Below are 21,814 nucleotides of genomic sequence, written 5' to 3'. Positions count from 1 at the left end.
ATGTTTGCTTTTCAATTCATCATTTTAAGTAGCCTAAAATGACAGTTTATTAGTGCACCACTCCTTATATAGGTGTGTTATGTTTAGTATTATAAAAAACACGAATGTTGCAAGTACTTTGCTATATTTTTTCCTAGTATTACCAAGAATTTTGTATCTGGCTGGACTGGAGCATCTGGGTGGTAAATTAAGTGCAAATGCATCATCCTGAAGATGAACAGATGCAGTCAGACTCTTTGAAACAACCGAAAGTTCTACAAAACAAAGTGAACTAAAATCTCCACTCATCAGAAGGAAGTTGCAAGAAATTCAATTTTCTGAAATTCTATTCTATGTTGAGTCTTCTCCTCCGTTTCAGGTCAGATGGCGGGCGATCACACCCGTCTGGAGTTCAACAACGTGGAAACGGGAATCCTGACTGAGAAGCGTTTTGTCTCATCGGCACCTTCACCTTTTATCGGCCACCTTCAGGTATCAGGAAAAATGTTTGTTTCCTCTCATTAAAAGGATCTGTTGCTTTCAATTATTTGCATTAAGTCTGCATGTGATCACTAAAAAAGCAGGAAATGAGTGTTAAATATGTAAGAAAAATGTATTTACACCAATATTGTTTCACTGGTGTGTTTACAGAACAAAACGTTTCCCATTATTTGTCAAGTAATCGATTACTGCAAATGTTCTTGATGGAAATATTTTTCTTTATGAACTTTTCCCCTCAGAGCCTCAAATTCAACGGCATGCAGTACATTGACATGTGTAAAAATGGGGACATTGATTTCTGCGAGCTCAACGCCCGCTTTGGCATGCGCTTCATCATCGCAGACCCCGTCACCTTCAAGACCAAGGCCAGCTACCTGGGCTTGGCCACCCTGCAGGCGTACACCACGATGCACCTGTTCTTTCAGTTTAAAACCACCTCGCCCGATGGCTTCATCCTCTTCAACAGTGGAGACGGGAACGATTTCATCGCCGTGGAGCTGGTCAAAGGGTGGGTGGGGCATAAAGATGCCTCAGAGATATAATAGCATTTAAATGACTTAGTTGTAAAATCATTTAGACGGCCATCATTAAAAGATAATCCTGCATTTTGGGGATTTTTTTCTTCTAAAATGTGAGCTAATTACATTTTTTTTTTAAAATTCAACTTGTCCTGTGTAGCAGCTGAGCAAACAGATGAGAGCTAAAGGCCTGTTGTGTTGGACAGGTGTTACTACAATAGGGGGTTAAGAATCTTCTGAGACAAGAGGTGTATATTTGTAGAAATTACTTCAGTGATTGATGCTATACTTTATATAAATTGCATTTTAAATTGAGAAAATTGATTTATTTTTTAAACCCTTCAATGCAATTTAAAAAAAAAGGGTAATATAATTTTTTTATGAATAGATAGTATTTATGAATAGATAGTAATCCGTTGGATAATTTAGTATGTTTTTGCTAAAAAGCAATGAAATGAAAAGATATTGACTTGAGTGTTCAGGAAACAAGCCCCCTATTTAACCCCTGTCTCAAATTTGAACCACACATTTTTAACATGGTGTAAGAATTAATTATCAAAAAAATTGCAATCTTTTAACACAACATAAAAAATCAACAACAAAAATGTTCTCACCAAAAAAATTTAGAAAAGCAACTAAACGTTTCCCACCAACATTGTTTTTCTAGATTTAAGAGAAGCAACCATTTTGAAATGAGCAGAAAAAGCCCTTCTACTGCCCCTTGTGGACTGATGATGAACTACAGAGCAGAAAACAAGGATGAAGATAAATACAATGGGTTTTTAAGGAAAGTGTAGATCATGCTAATAAGTTAGGGTTCCTAAAAATTCATCAATTAAGATATGAGTGGTTATATAGGTTTTTTTTTTTTTACTTCTCACAGAGGAAAAACAGATGTTTGTAAAAGTATTCATCCATCAAGACACATCTGTGTTTTAAGAGAGTTACTGAAATCTGAATCTTGTTGTGATTGTTTCTTTTCCAGGTTTATTCACTATGTGTTCGACTTGGGGAATGGGCCCAGTTTGCTGAAAGGGAACAGTGACAGTCCTCTGAATGACAACCAGTGGCACAATGTGGTGATCACAAGAGATGCTTCCAATACACACACACTTAAAGTGGATTCAAAGTCAGTCAACCAAAACGTTAACGGAGCCAAGAACCTGGACCTTAAAGGTAATGTTTGGAAGATTCAACTTATACCTCGCCCCTAAAATGATGTCTAATATAATTCTCTTTTTCCCATTAGGTGACCTGTTCATTGGAGGTCTGGGACCCAACATGTATCAGAATCTCCCCAAACTGGTGGTTTCTCGAGAAGGTTTCCAGGGCTGCTTAGCCACTGTGGATCTGAACGGCCGCCTGCCAGACCTGATCAGCGACGCCCTTTTCCGTAGCGGACAGATTGAGCGTGGCTGTGAAGGTAATGGTAGTAAAAAATCATGGCCTTCTCACTTAGATTTATTAGACTAATTAGGGGGCTTCTCAGAAGCCCCTGCAGACATTTGGTAGCACCGTTTATCCTCCCTTCTCGTCTTTGCCAGGTATTTATCCCAATTATTGTGTAATTCTTGTAACTGTAAGTTCAGTTGTGTTTTGTTTGTGCAGCAGTTAGAGCTGCCAGGTTCATCTGGTGGATTACAACAATAGAGCAGCAAGACGTACTGCATTTTCAATTTAAAGGATCACAAACAATAATGGGATTAAATGATGGTTTCTCTTTGCAGAAAGGTTGTCTAGACTTTCCTCTGCTGAAAGTGACAATGAAAGACTTTCTTTCCCTCTTAATTTGCTAAATTTAAAAATCTTTTCCAAATGATACCGTTACTTTCAGGGCTGTTTTCACACAATCAGAAGTAATCCTTTTAAACAAACAAGAATTTATTTATTTATTTGCTTACTTTACATCCCCGGAACTTAATTTTTCTATAAAACTAGAACAAACTTTAACTTAAGGAGCATCGTTCTATGTCCTTCTACATAAACTGCATGTATTTATGCCTTTGTTCACTAGAGGGCAGCAGAAGCTGGATCCCAACATTTAAAACTCCCCAAACAAATAAAAACACTGCTTCTTTTACAGATCTAAAGAGTTCTCGTGTTTCGAAGAGTTCTGGTTCCTCACTAACCCCTGCTCTTGTTTCCTGCTCTGCTCTGTTCCTTTTTTTGTTATGTTCGTTCTGCGCCAACAAAGTCGCTTTCACCAAAGCCGACCTGCAAGGTAGAGGGTCAAACTCCGCCTCTTGAAGGCAGCTCGCCCCGAAACTCTGCTGTGTGCAATGCATTGTGGCTGTCACCATGGCAATAATGTTTCCAAGGTGCTGCAGGGAGGATTTGCTCTCTGATGGAGGAAAAAATGAAATAAAATAAAATAAAAAGTAGCTCAAAAAGGATCAAACAGAAGAATGTTGGCATGACAGTTTTCATAAGACAAGCAGAAATTCTGAGTTTTGGGTGATGACCGCATTTTCAATTAAAGTCAGGGTGGCAGTAACATTTAACAATGAAACACAAAGCTCTTTATACATGAAACAATGCTGTTACAATAGCAACTTTGGTATTTTTCTGCAAAGCCACAAGGCTAAAACATAATATACTTAAAAAATCCTAGTTAATATTAGAAATGTGCAAACAAATTGTGTTTCACGTAAGTGACACAAAGAATGAAACCCAAATTATTCTTTTTTCCTTTCTCAGAGAGCAAAAACCGTCTTTACTGCAACATTCCAATCTTTCACTGCTCATTCCAACAAATGAGTGCTCCTCTGCACATTAGGTTTGCATTGATAAACACTCTGCATACATGCACAAAGGGTTTGCAATGCCTGGTTGACTTCCATTACTATACATTACACAGTAAATGCACTTTCGATGGCAACAATTGTTCTTTACTCCAGAGGTTTCCTCTGCGCGTTGTCTCGCAGAAGACAACTGCTCTTAACTGGTTTTCGTCTATTTTTATTTTTCCATGTTCTTGTGATTTGTATCCTGGTGTATTTAGTCTTTAGAGGCATCGATGTGGAGGTTTTTCTCCCGTTTCTGTCCAGAATGTGGGAACGTGGAGTGACTGAAATAGCCGTTGATGATGTCTGCTTGTCTGTATCTACATTCCCTCTGAGTTGAAGTATTCAAACAGAAGAGCCGTGTGTGGAGTGAAGCAGTAGTTACCAACCTACAAGGAAGAATCCATTCTGTGGATGCAGCTGCAAACTGCTTCTCAATCCCCCCCAAAGGAAAAGTGTATATGATCACCGAAGATGTGTTTGATGCAGTCCGACGACCCGAAGATGTCATGTCCTAGTTGCTGAAAGTAGTCAGAATCTTTCGAAAATCCAACAATCATTACTTCTTTTTGGAGACTTCTTTGCAATGGAGAAAATATATGGAATTTGAAAAGGCCAGGAAATCCTAGGTTGGTGACCACTGCTGTCAAAAACAACAAACACACATGAAGTTTGACTTTGAATACATTTCTGGAATCCTGTCTGACTTGGTGCATACATGAGCATATGCACAATTCTGATCTCTGTTTGTTTTTTCCTCCACACGTCAAATGTACAGAGAGTTTATCGTGTCTTTTCCGCACAGTTATTATTATTTTTTTACAATAGTTACCCTTCTAGAAATGTTTTCATTTATTTGTTCTTATGGGACATCTGTAAGCTTTTTTTTTTTCATGTCTTGTCTTGCTTGTTGGCTGAGGGAATGCGGCGTGCCGGGTTGTTCTCGTCTAAAACCTTCTGAAAGGAGTTGGAATGAGAGGATCTGCCTGCACGTCCACCTGCACACTCTGTCCATAAGAATGGGATTACGGGATGCCGACAGTGTCATCACATGAGCCTGAACAGGACGCCCCTGTAATGCAGTAAAATCATGCAGCGTGCTCACTGTTTTAAAGACCCACTCCAATCATCTTTTGAGCGATTTTCAAAGTGTTCCCATTAGGAATGCTACAATTCCTTTTACCCACGATTCGGTTCAAACCTCGGATTGTTTCAGTGCAATATATGATCTGAGTGTTACAAAACAACATAAAAAACTAAGAATTTGGAGCAATCTTTGATTAAATTTGCTAATAAGCAAGTAAAAATGAAGAAAAAACTTTTCAATTGGCATATACCAAGCCTGGTGTAATGTAATAAAACACTAAATGGTGTTTGTCCATTTCACTTTCCACACCATGCAGTTTAAGGATGTGACATACTTAGATTGCAGTCATCTCTTAATTATGATTCTGTTGTTTGTAGTCGCTTTTTAGGACATAGTTTCTGTGAGCGGCAATAGTTTGTTAGCAATTCATCTCAGAGTTGGACTGTAGAAACCCAGCCCCCCTTCCCCTCCCCATTGCTGAGAGCAGAAAGCCTGGTGTATTTTCTACATCACAAATACGCTCTTTTTCTTCTGATTAACATATGAGAAATGCTGCAAGATCATGTTAAAACCATCATTGGACTGGGTCTTTAAAGAGCTGCTGATTCCCAAACACTTCTCACTTCAGCTGCGCTGATCCCTCTAAATTAGTTGCATTAGCGGTTAGGGTGATGACGCTGTTTGCCCCTGTTGTTTTTTTTACCGGGCCCATGTTGTGTAGATATTTCTCTCAGGAGTGCATTCTGCTGCATGGTTCCGGCCCCCTTTAAAGCTCTGTAATGGCCTTTATCGCTGCCTAACGGTGCATCTGTGTGCGCCTATCCTCCGCCTTTTTCTCTCTAACAGGTCCGAGCACCACCTGCCAGGAGGACTCGTGTGCCAACATGGGCGTGTGCATTCAGCAGTGGGAGAACTTCACCTGCGACTGCTCCATGACCTCCTACACGGGGACTTACTGCAATGACCGTGAGTGCCGCTGAGCTCATCAAAGGGGAGCTGCTGCAGGTTTTTCCCAGGCAATTAAGTCAGTTAATTATTTAGGGTGTGGGCGAAATAGCTTCAGAAATCTGGAAGAATTCACTCAGGACTATATTTTTATTATTTTAAAAGTCATTATTATTAATGGGGAGCCCTGTAGTAAAAACAAAATCAGGCTAAAATCCATCAATGACAACCAGCTGGTGGCAGTTTATGTGGGAGCTTTTAAAATCTGTGGAGTCATTTTCCTAAAATGGCACAACATTGCAGTTATATTTTATTGGCCAAAATATTTAGTATGGCAACACACATTTCTGATGACAAACAGAAGTTTTTCCCCCTAAAGTATGCAAACTTACAGCTGTGTCTGTAGACGTTTATTAAACCTGCAACAGCTCCTCCTCAATTATAAGCTGGGGAGCCTCAACCCAAGGACTTCTTGGCCCTTCATTCATTGTTATCATGTGTATTTTATGCAGAAGATTTCTTGGAAAAAGGTTGCATAAAGTCTCAAGCTTTTATACTTTAGGTTCCAGAGTGAGTAGTTCTGGCTGATGATGTGTAAAATCCTCATAAACGTCAGTCAAAAAGCTATCGCTGAGGTTCAAGTGTGAGTCTGCCTGTGCATGTGTGCGAGACGGAATCTGTTATCCCCACGACGACGGGGACTTCCCCTCAGCAATCACGACTGGCGGTCTTTCATTTAGTGTTTAATAGTGGGGGCAGTCTAATGAGGTGGTGGAGGCTGTTAGCTGAGCTGCTATCTGTGACTGCCAGCGTCCCTAATCATCCAGACCTTTCTGATGTCAGACCGCTGAGCATGACTTCATCTCTCTCAAATCCCATTCTCTTCTCTCCCACTTAGTATTCTCTGCCGTTTTCCTTTTTGATCCCCCCACGACTGTCATCTGTGCAGCCGTTTTGGTGCAGGACGGCCAACTGACTCCCGCTCTCAGCTGGTGGTGGGAGCTGAGTGTGTTTGTGGTAATTAGTGATCAGAAACCCTCATTAATTCAACCCCTGGAGCTTTAACTTTTAACATTGAAGAAAGTTTTTTTTATAGATTTTTTTTGGGATTTTAACAATCTGAATTAAGCTTTAACTTGTAAAAGTTGGTTGCTGACTTCCAGTTGATCCAAGTTAGGACTGTATCTTCTTGTCGTACCTTTCCTTGGAGTGAAAATATGCTTCAGTAAGTGAGCTGCCTGAGCTGTTTTAACATTTTGAAGCAGGTGCATGGCACATCTCCCCCAATAGGTGGCACTACATCCACACGCAGGACCTCACACTGTGCCTCTGTGCTGGGGAAAAAAAAATGATATGCAATCCTCCAAGCATGAAATCAGCTTTCCTGTTATTTTTCGTCACTGCTTTGCCTTTTATTGCTCTCTTTGTCTTTTTGAATCCCATCCCCGTGCAAATGTAAAGTGAACTCTGTGACTGTAGGTATTGATCTTTGAGAAAATATTGCACAATCAACTCATATTCCATGTGTTTTGGCACAGATAGGTTGCCAGCGGTTTTCTCGGCTCGGTTGAAGCAGCTTGATAAAAAGGAGAAGTCTGCCTCGTGGTCGTATGCGTCCTCGCTTTCTAATTAATGTGGAAATGTAGCCTCTTCCTCTGTTTCTTTTCTGATTGCTGACAGCAAATATCAGTAATTGTCTGCCTCTCTGACTCTGTCATTGACCACACAGAAAGTTTAACAAAGTAAAGTGAACACTCCGGGAAGTAATGGGGCTGGAGGATTCATCTCTGCTTGATTGTTAGCTTTGGTGCTCTGCGCCCCCTCCGCGCTTTTCCGTTGAAGCCAACAGGTCTCTGGTGAGCTGCTATCTATGCAGCCTCCATTTATTTTTCTGTAACTCTGCAGTCTTCAGTGTGCGACTGCTTTCGCCTTTGGGATCCAGACACAAAGAAAAGAGCTGAGCCTTTTTGAACAAACTGGAGACTTTTAGTATTAGGTTAAGATTCTCTAAAAGCGCGATGGAAATGATGCTTTTAGTGTTTTTAGTATGTTTCTTGGGGGCATTTTTCTCATGGTGGAGGACGTGAATAAAAAATTAAGATTAGGAGGAGGAGCAGATGAAAAAAATGCAGTTTAAAAAAGCCTGCAGCAGTGACGTAGGTGCCACATTTGACGGCAAACAAGCTCCCAGCTCCGCTCCATTCCGATACATTCACTTCACAGAGGAATTATTAATGAACTACAGCACTGCTGCCACACTGTCCATTTTTATTGCACCCATGATGTTAATTTGGGGTTGTAAGGGTGCAGAGCGTCTTAACAGAGGGATGATGGGAAATGGGGAAGGGCTTTCTCTGCGACAACAGTTCTGCCCACAACTCTCCGGTGAATTTCTATTAAACTCCAGCCATTCTGCAGAGACTATTTCATAGTAAATGAAAAAACAGCATAATCAATTTTAAAAGACCACTGGGAATGCCTTGAAAATGGATCAAAAGATGATCGGAGAGGGACTTTTAGGAATTTTTGACACCATGATTAAAATACCTGCTACTTAATGTACATCTCTACCATTTCCATCTTTCTTTTACAGTTTTTTCTTGCCTTTGGGACTCTTAAAAAAATACAGGTGTAATAAGATAGCTTCATTCAACTCCTAGGACATTCTTCTTGCAAATGCAGAACAATTACTCCACTTTAATAGTCGAATTCCCTCTGCAGATGTCAGCGACTCGTGCACATTGTAAACAAATTGGAAGTAGGGGCTGAACGGGAGAAGGGAGGTCAGAGACGTGCAACTGAATACTGCTCTTCAGTTTGATGCTAACATCAAATAATGCTCGGGTGCATTTTGGGATTGAATCCGTCAGGGTTACCCGACAATCCCTCAGACAAACACGCCGTGTCTCCTGGTGCTTTCAGGGTTCTGCTGAGCAGAAACGAAGCAATAATTCCTCCGACGTTTCCTCACTTTTGACTGATGTGTCTTCACGCCCCTTTTAAAGCAGCAGGATGAAAACAAGCAGCTCCCACAACAGCGCCATTCACCTTGACGTGACATCAGCGTTGAATGGAGGCTTTTACACTTAACAGGCACACACACATACACACACTGTTTGGTGGATACAAGAGGGCGCCTCATGAATATTGAAGGAATTTTCATTGGAGCATTGAATAATTTAACCGGCTGTCTCTGTAAATGGGATTAAGTAGCTTGAGCTGGCTGGAACCGACGTGGAGCAGCGGTTGGTTGGCTTTGGAGCAGGCATCCATGGAAGCTGGCTTTGTGTCAGCTGGACACAGATGTGCCACTTTAAATTGTTATACATGGACAGCTTTCTTAACTAATCCACGGAGTAAGCAATATGAACCTGGAAGCAGGAGGCAATATTTTCATCTCGCAGGAGTTTACATCAAGTTTTTGAACAGTATCTGAAATAACCTTTGCCCAAAAAGAGCGCTTATAAGTGGAGCATTGAATTATGGGAACATTTGCCTATAAATATCACTGGTGGATAAGGAATTGGGACAAAAGAGACCCATAGAGAATGATTTGTCCTTAAGACATTCTTCCAAAAGTACAATTGAAAATTCTCACTATGTCCTCAAGTGTAAGAGTTTGTAGAAAAACATGAAATATTCCGATTTTCCTGAAATCCCGTTTGTTTTCATTCCTAATACTGAACTCTTAGATCAAAGAAACCTTTTCTGTTATGTTATGTAAAGAGTTTGATCATTGCATCTGTGCTAAAGCTGGTATTATTGTAGCTTCATGTATGACCAGAATTATAACTTCATGTCAAGCTCAGGTGGGGAGCAGATGAAGCTAATGATGCTTGCCCAGTGCAGCATTATGTCATTGAGAAGAGACTTGGCGGAGCTTCAATCGATGTGTCACCGTCGTGCTCAGAGCTGCGGTATAATTGGATATATGCGGTGCTGTGGAGCCTAAATGCCCCAGGGCCAGAAGAAAGACGATGTGAAAAGGGCAAAAAAGATGGAGGAGAACCATGAAAGTTGATGTGATGCACAGAAGACAAATAATTTTCGCCATTTCAGAATTTTCAAAGGAATTTTCTAAATTGTGGGACTCTTCTTCATAGTCGGTTGTTCAAATGTGCTGTGTTTTTACCTCACCTTTGATTTTTTCAGCTGTTTTTTGATTCACGCTCCCGGTGGACATTACTCTCTAACAATAGAAATCAATACACTCTGCTGCTCCTTTGGCTGCAGCAAACATTTTCAGAACATAACCTTTGTGACCAAATTCAGCTGCATTGACACGTTAAAACAGTTGATTTTCTAAAAACAAGTCTTTAATAAATCAAAGCGTTCCCAGTGCTCTTTATTTATGATTATTCCGTTTTTATCTGTCAGTATATAGGACATAGTTTCTGCAGAGCGGCAGTAGTTTGTAAAAAAAATCACCTCTGAGTTGTGGCAGTACGGTTGATGCAGAGCAAACCTGCCTCCCTGTTGCAGAGAGCTCCTTGTGTACACTCTCTCCCACTACTTTCTGAGAAATACTCAGAAATCCTATTCTAAACTCAATTTACTTTACATGTGTCCTCCATTGTCCGAAAAACGCCACAGGAACCTGTGAAATACCCCCAAAACACAATTTTCAGTGTAGTAGGTCTTTAATATAGTAATAAATAGGAAAGTTTTCCACAGACAATAGTAATATTCCTTTTTTCTATTGTCCTTTTTTGTCTCTCTCTATCATATGACCCTAAAAAGTAAATTCTTAATGATTTTAGCCAAGCACAGCAACATTAGGGGTGACGCCCCAGCCAATAACTTCCTACCAGAAGAAAACAAACAAGAAGTAGTCTCTTAATTAGTCAGTTTTGAGATGCGCTATTAAATTTTCATCATTTCAAGGAGATGGACCTCGTATTTACTGGAATGTATTGACATCCGACAGATAACTAAACATAAATAAACCCAGTTCTCACAAATAAATTCTTCATTTCTAAAGATTTCAAGCCCTATATGGTAGTTGCTGCAACCGCAAAATCCCTCCCAGCGTGATAAATAAAATCATAACTTCGACTGCCGCTCAGACTCTGTCGCTGTGTGGGAATGAGAGAGATGTAGTGCTGAAAAGGGAGCAGTGGGGAATGATTGAGCTGAACACATTACAGACAGTTACGATGAGGGGCATCCATCTGTTCTGGTGCCAGGCGGGTAACCTTGAGGCTGTCAGAGTGTTCCCAGCACCCACCCTGGGCCCTTTTCAGGCTGAGATGCATCCATCAACACATGTTTTTAGACACATTTTCGGAGCCCCTGCATCACATACAAATCAGGCAATCGATACCTGAAAGCATTAATCGAAGTTCAGTGGTTTGGGGTGGAAGGGTTTGCTGAGTAGCTCAAACATATGACTTTCTGTTGATGCTGTTTATTTACTTTTATTCCAGGCCAACTTCTGCACATTTCTCTTTGAGCGTGACATATTTTTTTATCTGTAAATGAAGCCATCCCTATTTTCTTGTATTATTTTTGCAGCATTTTTCTGTCTTCTCTCATGACCGCTTGGTGTTCATATTCCCAGTAAGTTTGAGATCATGTATGAAGCCCGATTGCTTTTCTCGTCATATTTTTATAACCTGTGCAGAACAACGGAGGGGATCAATAGGCACTTTCTCATCAGTTTCCATCAGAGCTACACTCAACTGTGTACTTGTGCAGTGTGCCGGATAGTTTTGAAAGGCCACACAAATAAAAGTAATTTGTCACCGGCGGACAGCATTCCCACCCGGTGCTCAATTGCACCTGCAAAGACGCACAATAACTCTCCAGCCCCCCGATGGCTTACAGCAGCAGTTTGGTTGTGTGTGTGGTTCACAAACCAAGGTGAGTTAGTCTCATTGCCCCATTGTTCTTGTTGCAGCCCCACCCCATTTAGCCTTTTTCTCTTTTGTGCTTCAGCAGTGTTGCTGAATCACCAAATAGGGCCAAAAGCTGTAAAAGATGACCAAAATATCAAAAACCTGATGACGTTTCTGTACATTTCTCCCTCCTTTCTGTGTCACTGGTCATAAGGATGTGATGATCCCCAATACCAACCATTCGATTCAAACCTTGATTTGGTTACGGTTTGGTTCAATATTTAATTTGTAAGGTGGCCCTGAAGTGCAAATCACATCAAACAAATCACTCAATGCAAGAACTTACTTAAGTACTCACTAAAAAAGCCTTACATTTTAGAAATCAAAACAAAATTCAGATGGTTGATGGGAAGTGGGGCTGGGCTCAGCTAACAGTCCAGCCCACGACTCAGAGGCAAATTTCTGAACAACTCTTACCGCTCTGCAGAAAGTATTTTCTAGAAAAAAACACAGATTTTTAAAGTTTTCACTATTAACAGCTTAAGCAAAACTAAAAGACCCCTCATATCATCGTTAAATGAATAGATCAAAGATCATCGAAGTGGGACTCTAAAGACATATTTTCTGTTGAAATATGTTACCATCCCAGATGACCTCTGGTTTAAAAGGTGAACAAACATTAAAAACCAATCTGTGATGTCCCATAATACTACATTTACGAATTATTATGTATTTTGTTTTTTGTAGTTTTTTACTTGATTTTCATTTCTGGAAATTACTTTTGCTTTATGAAATGTTTTTTTTTGTTTGTTTGTATCTTTCAATTTCAAAAATGTTTTGTTTTTTTATTAGTGTTGCTATCTTCAATGTATTTTTGCATTGAGGGATTTGTTGATTTGTACTTTAAGGCCACCGTAACATAACAACAACAAAAAACAAAAAATATGAAAAATACCTTTTTTGATTTGCTAATTAGCAAGTAACAGTGTTACACAACAAATGCATTTGACACTTTCAATGTCAATGTCTTTGCAATGATTGACTTTGCTCATGATATTGGATTAATGGTGCTGTAACCTAAAGTTTAGCTTTAAACCCAAGAATTAAACTAAGAATTGTAGCATCTCTACAGGCTGAGTAACAAAAGCAATTTGGTTCTACTGCAACTCAAAAGAAAAAAGAAAGTCTTACCTTTCAACTAATCATTTTAATCTTTAAAAAGCTCCTGTGGTGCATTGGAGTAGTTCTCTGACAAATAAAGCAAAGAGTTCCCATCACACAACACCTGTGATTTACATCAATTCACGACCCATTACTTCTTTATTTTTAAAGTTAACATGCTGTCATCTCCGTATGCTCTGCACAGCAGAAATAAAACAGGAGAAAAACTAAGAAAAACCCCGTTTGCACTGATCAGTATAGTCATTTTGGTAATACCTCCCTGTGCTGAGAATATTTTTTCCCCTTTAAAGGTATTTTTGTTTCACACAAGCAGAGATGACTCATGCCCTGACTGCCGGTGAGTACAGTGTTTAAAGCTAAGAAAGACCTCATGCTCAGTGCCTAATGTTCATCTAATGCTGATTATCTACCTGTCACTCAAGTTTGCTTTATCTTTGCCCATGCTGTCTTTTTCAAGCACTGTGCGGTTTTCTAATTCTTCTCCTTTTCCAACCTTGTTGCTAAATGTCAGCAATTATTGTGTCAGCACATTCCCAATTCTTCACTCAGCCCCCCACAGAAGGAACCATGCAAACGGAACCGTGAACACCTAGGAGCTCTCACCTAGGAGCTCTCACCTGCTTCTGTTTTAACCAGCAAGACAACAGAAAGCTGTAGTTGTTAAATCTCTTTAAAAAACGTAGAAATGTGATACTAAAGTAAATGCACATGTAAAAAAGATATAAAACATATTTTCAAAATGCCAAAGCTGTGAATCTACTGGGATTTTATAAGTTTAAATGCTACTCAGAAATGTGTTAGGAAAACTTTTTTTTAAATATAGATTGTAGCCTAAAAAACAAACTTTACTTTCTTGGTTTTGATTCAATTTAAAATGACTGTTATCTTCAAAAAAGAAATGCTGCAATCCTTAATATATTATGGATCACAGCATTTTCCCTGTCAAGGACTGTTTCAGCTGTCAAATCAAGGTTGTCTATATGAAAAGGCATTTCGGAGTTCTATAACAAAAATTCAGGGACGAAAATTAGAAACAAAAACCTTTAAAGTTGTAAAGTGAATTTCCTTTTTTAAGAATTGGACATTTTTTCAGGTTTAATATAACTGTAAAAATATGCAATTAATGCAATATAAAGCTCAAATATTTGCACGAAGGAGCACCTCTTAAAAAAACACACAACAAAAATAACAACTAAATGAATTTAAGGTTTTGGTGACCTGGGACCCTTCCAACTCAGGGCTCTCTTTATGTATTGCTTTACTTTTTAATTATTTGTCAGAATGTCACCAATCTACAGAAATGACTCAAACAAAAACATCAGGAAGAGGAAATCTCCAAAATAAATGTATTTAGCGCAATGACAAAAAGAAAAGCACTAACATTAAAACACTTGGCTGCCGTTGGCTGTCGTAGTTACAGCATTTGCAGTGGTTCAGTGAGTCTTACACAGAAATATTTGGACAACATTTTAACTCAAAGTTACTAAACGTTTCCTTCTTTCCAGAGCGCTCTCTCTTACAAAGTAGGTCACTGATGCCATTTAGATTAGTATCTCATGCGACCAATGCTGACATGAATTTGCTGGTTGACAAGGGACCCAATTACAGCAGAGGGCCAATTGTCCGCAGACACACCATTTCAAATTGTCTCCCAAGCATGAAGGAGGGAACAGGAAAATATGAGATGGTGGAAGTATGTGCGCGTAGCTGTGACCAGGAGTGTGTGATTGCAGCCTTAACTGTGTCACTACATGTCACATCTCCCAGAGAGAATCTGGGATAAACACAGGGGTCAAAAACGTCACCGAAATGGTGAAAGTAATGCAGAATGACTCATGTCATTTTGGAGATGACTGTTTACACACACACACACACCTTTTTGTTTATCTGTACCTGTGGAGACCCAGTCTGCATTCTAACCTTGTGGTTGAGACAAAGCTTCACAGTCAGAAACAATTTTACATGTAGCGTATCTTTTAACTGAAGAAATATCAAAGATATGAACAAAAAAAAGAGGTTTTAATAAAACTAAAGACATGTATGGTAGTGTCGGAATTGAAGGGAAAGTTTTCAGCTCCTTCTTACAGTAGAGAAATCCACAGTTGGGGGGGGAATCAAAACAGACGGACGTTTTGTTCTTAGAACTGTGTGTGATTGTTGTGTGATTGTTGTGTAATGTGATTGTTATCGGTCGAGCAGAGAGACTGGAAAGAAGTTTGTGGGGAGAAAAGCAGGAGTTCCCATAGATAGAAAGAGAAAAACATGGTGTTCTCGCCGAGACAAGGAGTGAAGGATGAATATGATGTGCCTGTGTTTTTCTGCTCCTCAAGAGGATCTCTAGCACAGTCCTGCATGTCCTTGCTAGTAAACTTTAGCAGGGGGTCCCTGTAAGCAGGGCTGTGGAGCAGCCCAGTGGAAGAAACAACCAGTTCCTCCACATCTTGTGAGGAGGCGGAGTCTGGAGATGATCTGATGGTGCAGGAAGGAAACTTTACAGAGATGTTTGCTGTGAGCTTCAAAGGTGAGGTGTGGCTCAAACTGGCTTCTAGGACCAATGGAAGACATAGAAAATACAGTATTAGCAAAAAGTCAAACAAATGAGGAACGCAAAAGCCACATTTGACCTCCTACAGTTGTTGTTGGTGCAAACAATGCTAAATAAGCTGCAGCCAACAAGACGTGTGTTCTTCAGAAGTAGTTGGTGCCCCCAAAACATGAAAGTCAGTTTTGTAAGTAGTAAGTTTAAAGGCAAAAATAATAATAATTTTCTTTGTTGGGTAGAATAAAAACTTGTGCAAACTTGTGTTGTTTTCTCTGACATGGTTTCTGTAAAGAAGCAGGACTTCATTAGAAATTCACCTTTGAGTCGTGAATAAGAATGTTGCTGCTGAGCAAGGCCGCCCCCCTTCCCTTCCTTGTTACTGAGAGTTCAGAGCAGGGAGCTTGTTGCCCCCCCCCCCCCCCCCAGCATATTTTCTTTTATTCGTCTGCTCTTGGTTCCCAACAATTATAAAGAAAAACTTAAAAATGCTATTTTCAGTTTCGTTTTCTGTGTATTTGTTTATATTTGTCCTCCTTCGTAGGTTTTAAAACAATAAAATCACCATTTTCATTAAAGTGGGTCTTCAAGCAAAAATAAGTTTTGGCCTAACTCGAGTAATAAAATATAAGAAAAATATTATTTTGGTTTGGTAATCATGAATCTTTTTTTTCAAACTATACTTTGAGCTTTAACAGATTCCCTTTCCTAAATATTTAACTAAAGTGCTGCTGCCTTCATATGCAATGCTTACCTTTTGTGGTTCTGGAACGTTTTAGGATTTTTTGTACTTCGTTTGCTTATTATTATTTTTTTTAGTTTCCTAAATCCCTTTATTTTGTATTCGATTCAACATCCTGTTCATTTCATGGAAAGATAGTTTTTATTTTGACAAATTAAGTAACATTACAGAAGACTGATGGGATCAAATGTGAACTACTCTTTCTGCTTTTGCTGTCCTCCACACATTTCTCCTGCATTACGTCTTCTTTGGTTGACAGCTGTCCTGAGTAAATCTAGCTCAGTGGATTGATCTTAAGGTGTCAAAAAGACTTAGCACTTCCTAATCGATTGTAATCAATCTTCCTTGGGTTACACCACTTCCCATCATGCTCTTGATTTGGTCTGGGGATTGGACCGGCATTGATGGTGCTCGTGTTTCTGTTGGGGTCTCTGTGTACGTTTGCTTTGGCCAGTTGTCGTATTTCCTGAACTGCACTGCAGCACGTTGGCAGCCGTGCCATCTCTGTTTTATTTCAGGCTATTTTCAAACCGTGCTCACTTTAACGCGTGCTCTCTTCTCTGCCCCACTTCTTGAAATGCCTCTGCGGCAGAGCGAACCCCAGCACTCGGCAAATGCCATTTGTTCTCTCCTCCCTCATGCCTGTGCTGTAGTGAATCGAACCTCCTTCTCCCTGAAACGTCCACCGCAATAACGGCGTCTCCCATCGGCTGGGTAATGCTTTTGAAAGGCTTTGCGTGCTTATTAGGGGCAGGCTCTGGGAACACACTGGGATGTCATGTGTGCCATCCTGGCATGGGGCAGAATAGCTGAGAGTGCCACTAAATCGTTTTTACTGTTTCTGCGCACTGAGCTGATTCACCAAAGCCAGGCTGCGTGTTTCTTTCACATCAACGCCGTATGAAACTGGTGCAGAAATGTACATTTTGCTGCTCTGTAAGTGGCTGAACCTCATGGTTTTTTCCTCTTTATTACTGGCGCTGCGGCGTGCTGTTAATGTGTATTCGTCAGTCAGATTGGCCCCGGGCCTTTGCCATCTTATCACTCTCACACTGTTCTGCATGCATGTTTGAGTGGGCTGTGTACTCAGGCCTTACTGATTGTTTCTCTGTTGTAGGGACACTCATTACTGCCCACACACTGTCACAAGCGCAGACCCTCCCCTGCCTCATTTTTCTGCTCCTGCCGTGCTCTGCCGAGCGTTTTCTTTTAGGCGCACCTGATTAAAAAGACAGAAAAAGATCAGAATGTATGTGAGGAGCACGTGCGCTGAGCAGGAAGGAGAAGACAAATTTAGGTTCAGCCGGTTCTTGGCAGGAAAGCAGACCTCCAATCAGACTCCTACTGCAAGTTTGTGTTAGGGGATTGGTCTATAACCCGGCTTTGACCCCTGCCTAGCTTGCCTTTCTCCCCAGGCAGCCATGGGAGATGGGCAGCTTTTACAGTGATGTATTGCACAGGCCGGTGTGCAGCAGCTGGGGAGGGAGGGAGGTCGAGGCTTAAAAGGAGATCAGGTCTGTGTTCGAGGTAGGAATGTAAGACAGAAAAAGAAAAGGCGTAAAATCTGTGTCAAAATTAGCCTGGCTCTGCCTCAGAGAAACAGCAGTGTCTCTTATTAATGATGTGTTCCAGTAAAACCCAGCAGAGGCCAGGGAAATCAGGAAAAGGGGATGTTGGGAAATAGAAGGAAAAGATAACTGCTTCTTTTTGGCTATTCTTTACTGATTTGAGTCCAAATAAAAAGCAAAATAATACTTCTTGTTACATTATTCTGAGACTTAGCAGTTTTGGGGCCTCGGGTAAACCTCTGCAGCGATTGCATTCCCATATTTTCCACACTATAAGGCCCAAACTTTATTTTATTGTTTTTTTTTCCAAAAAAAGAGAGAGCCGGAGCGCCTTATACATGGAATGATTCTAGCTTTGCTTACAGATTTTGAGAGGTACACGGCGGTCTGTCTAAATCTCAGTCTGTTTTAATCATACGAGCTGAAAACAAGGTTGGGTGTTATTGGAAAGCGGTGTTGGACTATATTTTGGAACATATCCTTAGGTAAAACGTTTACCGAATAACTACTTCACTGGAAAACTTTCATCATCATCAATGTCAAGAAATCAAATGTTTCACAAGCATTTAAAATTTTAAATCACATGTAAATATTAAAGAAATGCATTTAGATTAATTTCACTTGGAAAAAAAATAATGAATTTATTGCTAGTGTTATTTGTACTAATTTTAAGTGCGACCAAGCACAAAAACGGATGAAAATTCATGTTGGCCAGTCATAAAGTGTGCGACCAAGATGCAAATTGCTGCAATGCCTGCATATATTTTAAGTGTGTCCATGGATATATTTAGTTGGTCACATATTTTAAGGTGTAATTGAAAAAACAGGAATGGTTACCAAGTGGCAGAAGAAATATTTTAAGTGTGCTTATGTATTTTTAGCATTTAAAAAAAGAATCCAAGAAAAAAAGTTTAGCACTGGCTGCTGAAATTAAAGGCAAATATTCTTTTCCTTTATTGGGCTAAATTTTTAACTCCCTTTCCAGGAAAAAAATGACAGTCTTCTGTATTTTCTGTAATTTGTCAGGTTAAAGACGATAAGAGAAACTAAAACATTTGAATGTTGGATCAAAACAGGACACTATTGAGTCGTGTCAATACAAACAATTTACAAAATCAAAATAAACATTCTCAAAATTACCATGCTTCTCCTCCCTTCATCTTTCCTCTCCTTTTTTGTCCATTTTCTAATGCTTGACTTTCTTTTGGAATTTAGTTTAAAACCTGTAAAATAAAATAAATAGTTTTTGGAAAACATTTTTTTTTTTCATTTGTTTCAGAAGGATTGCAAAATCATATTTTTTTATGATCAGTTGCAGAACTTTTTGAAATAAACAAAGTCACAAACACAAGATTTTTACAGAACTTTTCAAAATAAAAGCTTTTTGTTTGTTTGTCATGCAGGAACCCCAACTCCGACTTTTGTGGCTCTATTGTTTCTTCTACTACTCTAGAAGTCATTTTTGTGTCTTTCATTATTAAACATACATTTTCTGTACTGCATGCATGCTGAAGCAAAATTAAATAAATTCTGTTTTCACACATGTTGTTATCAGAGGTCATCAGAACGTCTTAGCAAACAAAGAATAAATGACATGGGTTAATTATCTGTTTGTCTGCCTGTACAAACATGTTCGCAGATCAATGGCAGGAGATCCATATTTTATCGCCTCTACATTATCATCTCTCTATGTCGGTAATGTGATGCGTGTTTGCGGTAATATTGTTTTGCTGGAGTGTCATTGATCTGTTCGTCTCAGGCTCTTAGCAGTATGTGCAAACCACTGCAGCTATGGGCTTTCATTTCACTCCTCAGATAATAGAAGAAAACGAAATCAAAGCGTCAGGCTGGAGCTGTAATGGGGATAATGTGTCAGAGGTTGGAGGTCAGCGATGATCAGAGTCATCGCAGTTTCGTCAGAGGTGTTGGGAGAGCAGACGTTACATAATCCGTCCAAAAGTTAAGTGTTTGCCCTTTTTTTTTTTGTCCGCATCATTCATAAAATGCCTGATGGTTTCTTGATTTTCAGTCTCCGTACATGAATAAAACAGCTGCTGGGAGATTTACGGCGGGACCGACCTATTCCTAAAGCAGCAAGTGTTAAACAATACAGGCCCCTTTGTTTAATTTATGCTCTTCCATCAGTTTTAGAAAAACATTAAACAAAATCTGATGGCCGTCCAGGAGATTGGCATAGCAATTAAACACGGCTCCAATTATGGGAAAAAATAAAACTCTTCAGCTTAGGGCTTCAGGGTTTTCTCTTGTCTTCTCCACTTTCACCGTGTTACACATTCCCAACTATTTTCCATAATTCAGCAATAAACTGCTGTCAGGAAAGTTTTGATTTCTGTGCAGACTAATTCTGTTCTAATAATGGTTAAGATTGGACTGCAAGTAGGGCAGCTTCTTTTAAAAGTACATTGCTCTGCATTCGACTCTAAGTCTTTTTGAAAGCAGTCACTCAGTGAATACTGCAAGAAGTGATGATTTGGTTCCACCGCGTGGCCGTGGTGCAATCTAAGCCGCTTTAATCACAGAGGACATCCACGGCTGTTGGAGCGTTCCACCCATTCTTAATCTCCACCACCATGATCTGCCGGTTAGAGCAAAGCCACCTGGCTTCTCTCAAGTTTTACCTGCTGCAGCTGACTGCGCAATTTTGTTGATGGAACTTTTTTTACTTTATTCCATGTTTACCACCTTTTTGGGGGGGTTTAAAGCCTGCTTTTAAAATTGTTCCCATTGGTCTTTTGATTAAGATCATGCCATTTTTAGCCAAAATAAAAAGATAACTTGTATCATTCTCTGTAGGGCATAGTTTTCGCAGAGCAGCAGTATTTCATCAGAAATTCCCCTCTGAGTTGTGGGTGTAACTGTAGGCGCAGAGTAAGCCCGCCCACTTCCCCTCATCCATCTGTTTACATGCTCTCCCCCTAGCTTACAGTCCCTCACCGCCCCAACCTAACTTTACCGATGAGCAATATCGGAGCTATCCAACTGTACAGTTTTGATCCACATTCCTGCTCAGACGAGGAAAACAAAGACTTTCATGGATCTAGTCATCTACAAGTGGATGCATCAGAATGGAGCGTAGCAGGAAGCTTCTGGCTTGGCATAGTTGCTTTAACGTCACATAGGCAAGCTGTTTTCCAAGAGGATTATCGCTCCTGATTCACACTGGTTTGATGAATACATACTCAGAAATAGTCTCAATGCAGAAAAATGGCACAAAAATATGTTAAAACACATTTTTCATCTGAGTGGGTCTTTAAATGCTCATTTTCAACTCCCAGGTTGCACATGTCAGAGTGTGTATATTAGGCTTGCCACTGTCATGTTGAGGATTTGCATGAACTCCTGCAACAAGCTGATGATTTTCTCTTTGCATTGATTAAAATGTAGCATCACCAAGCAGCAGGTTTTATCACCGCTTTCTCATTTGTTTCCAGCTGCGTTTCAATCCTTTTTTCTTTCCTTTTTTACACCTTTGTCCTCAGAAGTTAATTGAAAAGAAAACAAGCTTGCCTTGTATTTCTTGGTTGGTGCCACAGCGGCTCATTGCTGCTCTGGAGAGCTCCCATCCCGACACCGACCTTCTGCTAACTGTCTCCTTGCACATTAGGGTAGATAATTCTTGGGGCCCTCAGCAGAGTCAATATGCCCTTTTTCTGCTCCATTTCTGCTCTCCTCAGTGAATCATCGGGCGTCATTATATAAATGACTTTAAAACACGTTGAGACACCATCGAGAGGAATAACGTACGGCTCCTGAGTCACGCCTCATTTAAAGGGCTGGCTTGGATTTTGTTTGGGCTCAGCAGTGTTTATCCCTCAGATCTTCCTGTATCCCGGGGACACGTTAGTCTGCAACGTAAGAATGCATGAACATCCAAGCAGTGTATGCAAATTTCATGCATGGGGATTAGATAACCGAGGAGGCTGTGGAGAATAACAGCTAGATTTCAGATCCCAAAGGTTAATTCTCCCTTTTTGCTTCAGAACAGTTTAACTGACATCAGCAAATCATCCAGACGTCTTTATCCAGAAATACACACTAACGTGGCGCTTTGTTGAAAATATGGAGGGACTTCAGCCTATTTAATAAACATTGATTTTTTTTTTTCTAAAATA

At 40.0% G+C, this 21,814-nt stretch overlaps 1 protein-coding gene across 38 annotated transcripts in view; it reads left to right on the top strand.

The window, feature by feature from the left end:
• The window catches only part of nrxn3b (neurexin 3b), a 330,206-nt gene that overhangs the window by 160,386 nt on the left and 148,006 nt on the right, over positions 1-21,814 (top strand). For 24 of the 38 annotated variants that reach the window (XR_013654201.1, XR_013654205.1, XR_013654204.1 and 21 more), the window contains 6 exons: positions 359-471; positions 720-988; positions 1,984-2,174; positions 2,248-2,421; positions 3,193-3,219; positions 5,715-5,834. Coding sequence is in view for 30 of the 38 variants with exons in the window: in XM_078943168.1 (XP_078799294.1) it covers positions 359-471; positions 720-988; positions 1,984-2,174; positions 2,248-2,421; positions 3,193-3,219; positions 5,715-5,834 (894 nt within the window). In the remaining 8 variants the exon portion in view is untranslated. The remainder of the gene's footprint in view (positions 1-358; positions 472-719; positions 989-1,983; positions 2,175-2,247; positions 2,422-3,192; positions 3,220-5,714; positions 5,835-21,814) is intronic. The other 14 variants (XR_013654206.1, XR_013654202.1, XM_078943181.1 and 11 more) reach the window with 1 other exon arrangement.

This window comes from Oryzias latipes, chromosome 24 (genome assembly GCF_053564925.1).
Source record: "Oryzias latipes strain Hd-rR chromosome 24, Olatipes_Hd-rR_3.1".
Lineage (NCBI taxonomy): Eukaryota > Metazoa > Chordata > Actinopteri > Beloniformes > Adrianichthyidae > Oryzias > Oryzias latipes.
Note: the sequence above shows the minus strand (reverse complement) of the source record. Positions and strands in the feature narration are given on the sequence as shown.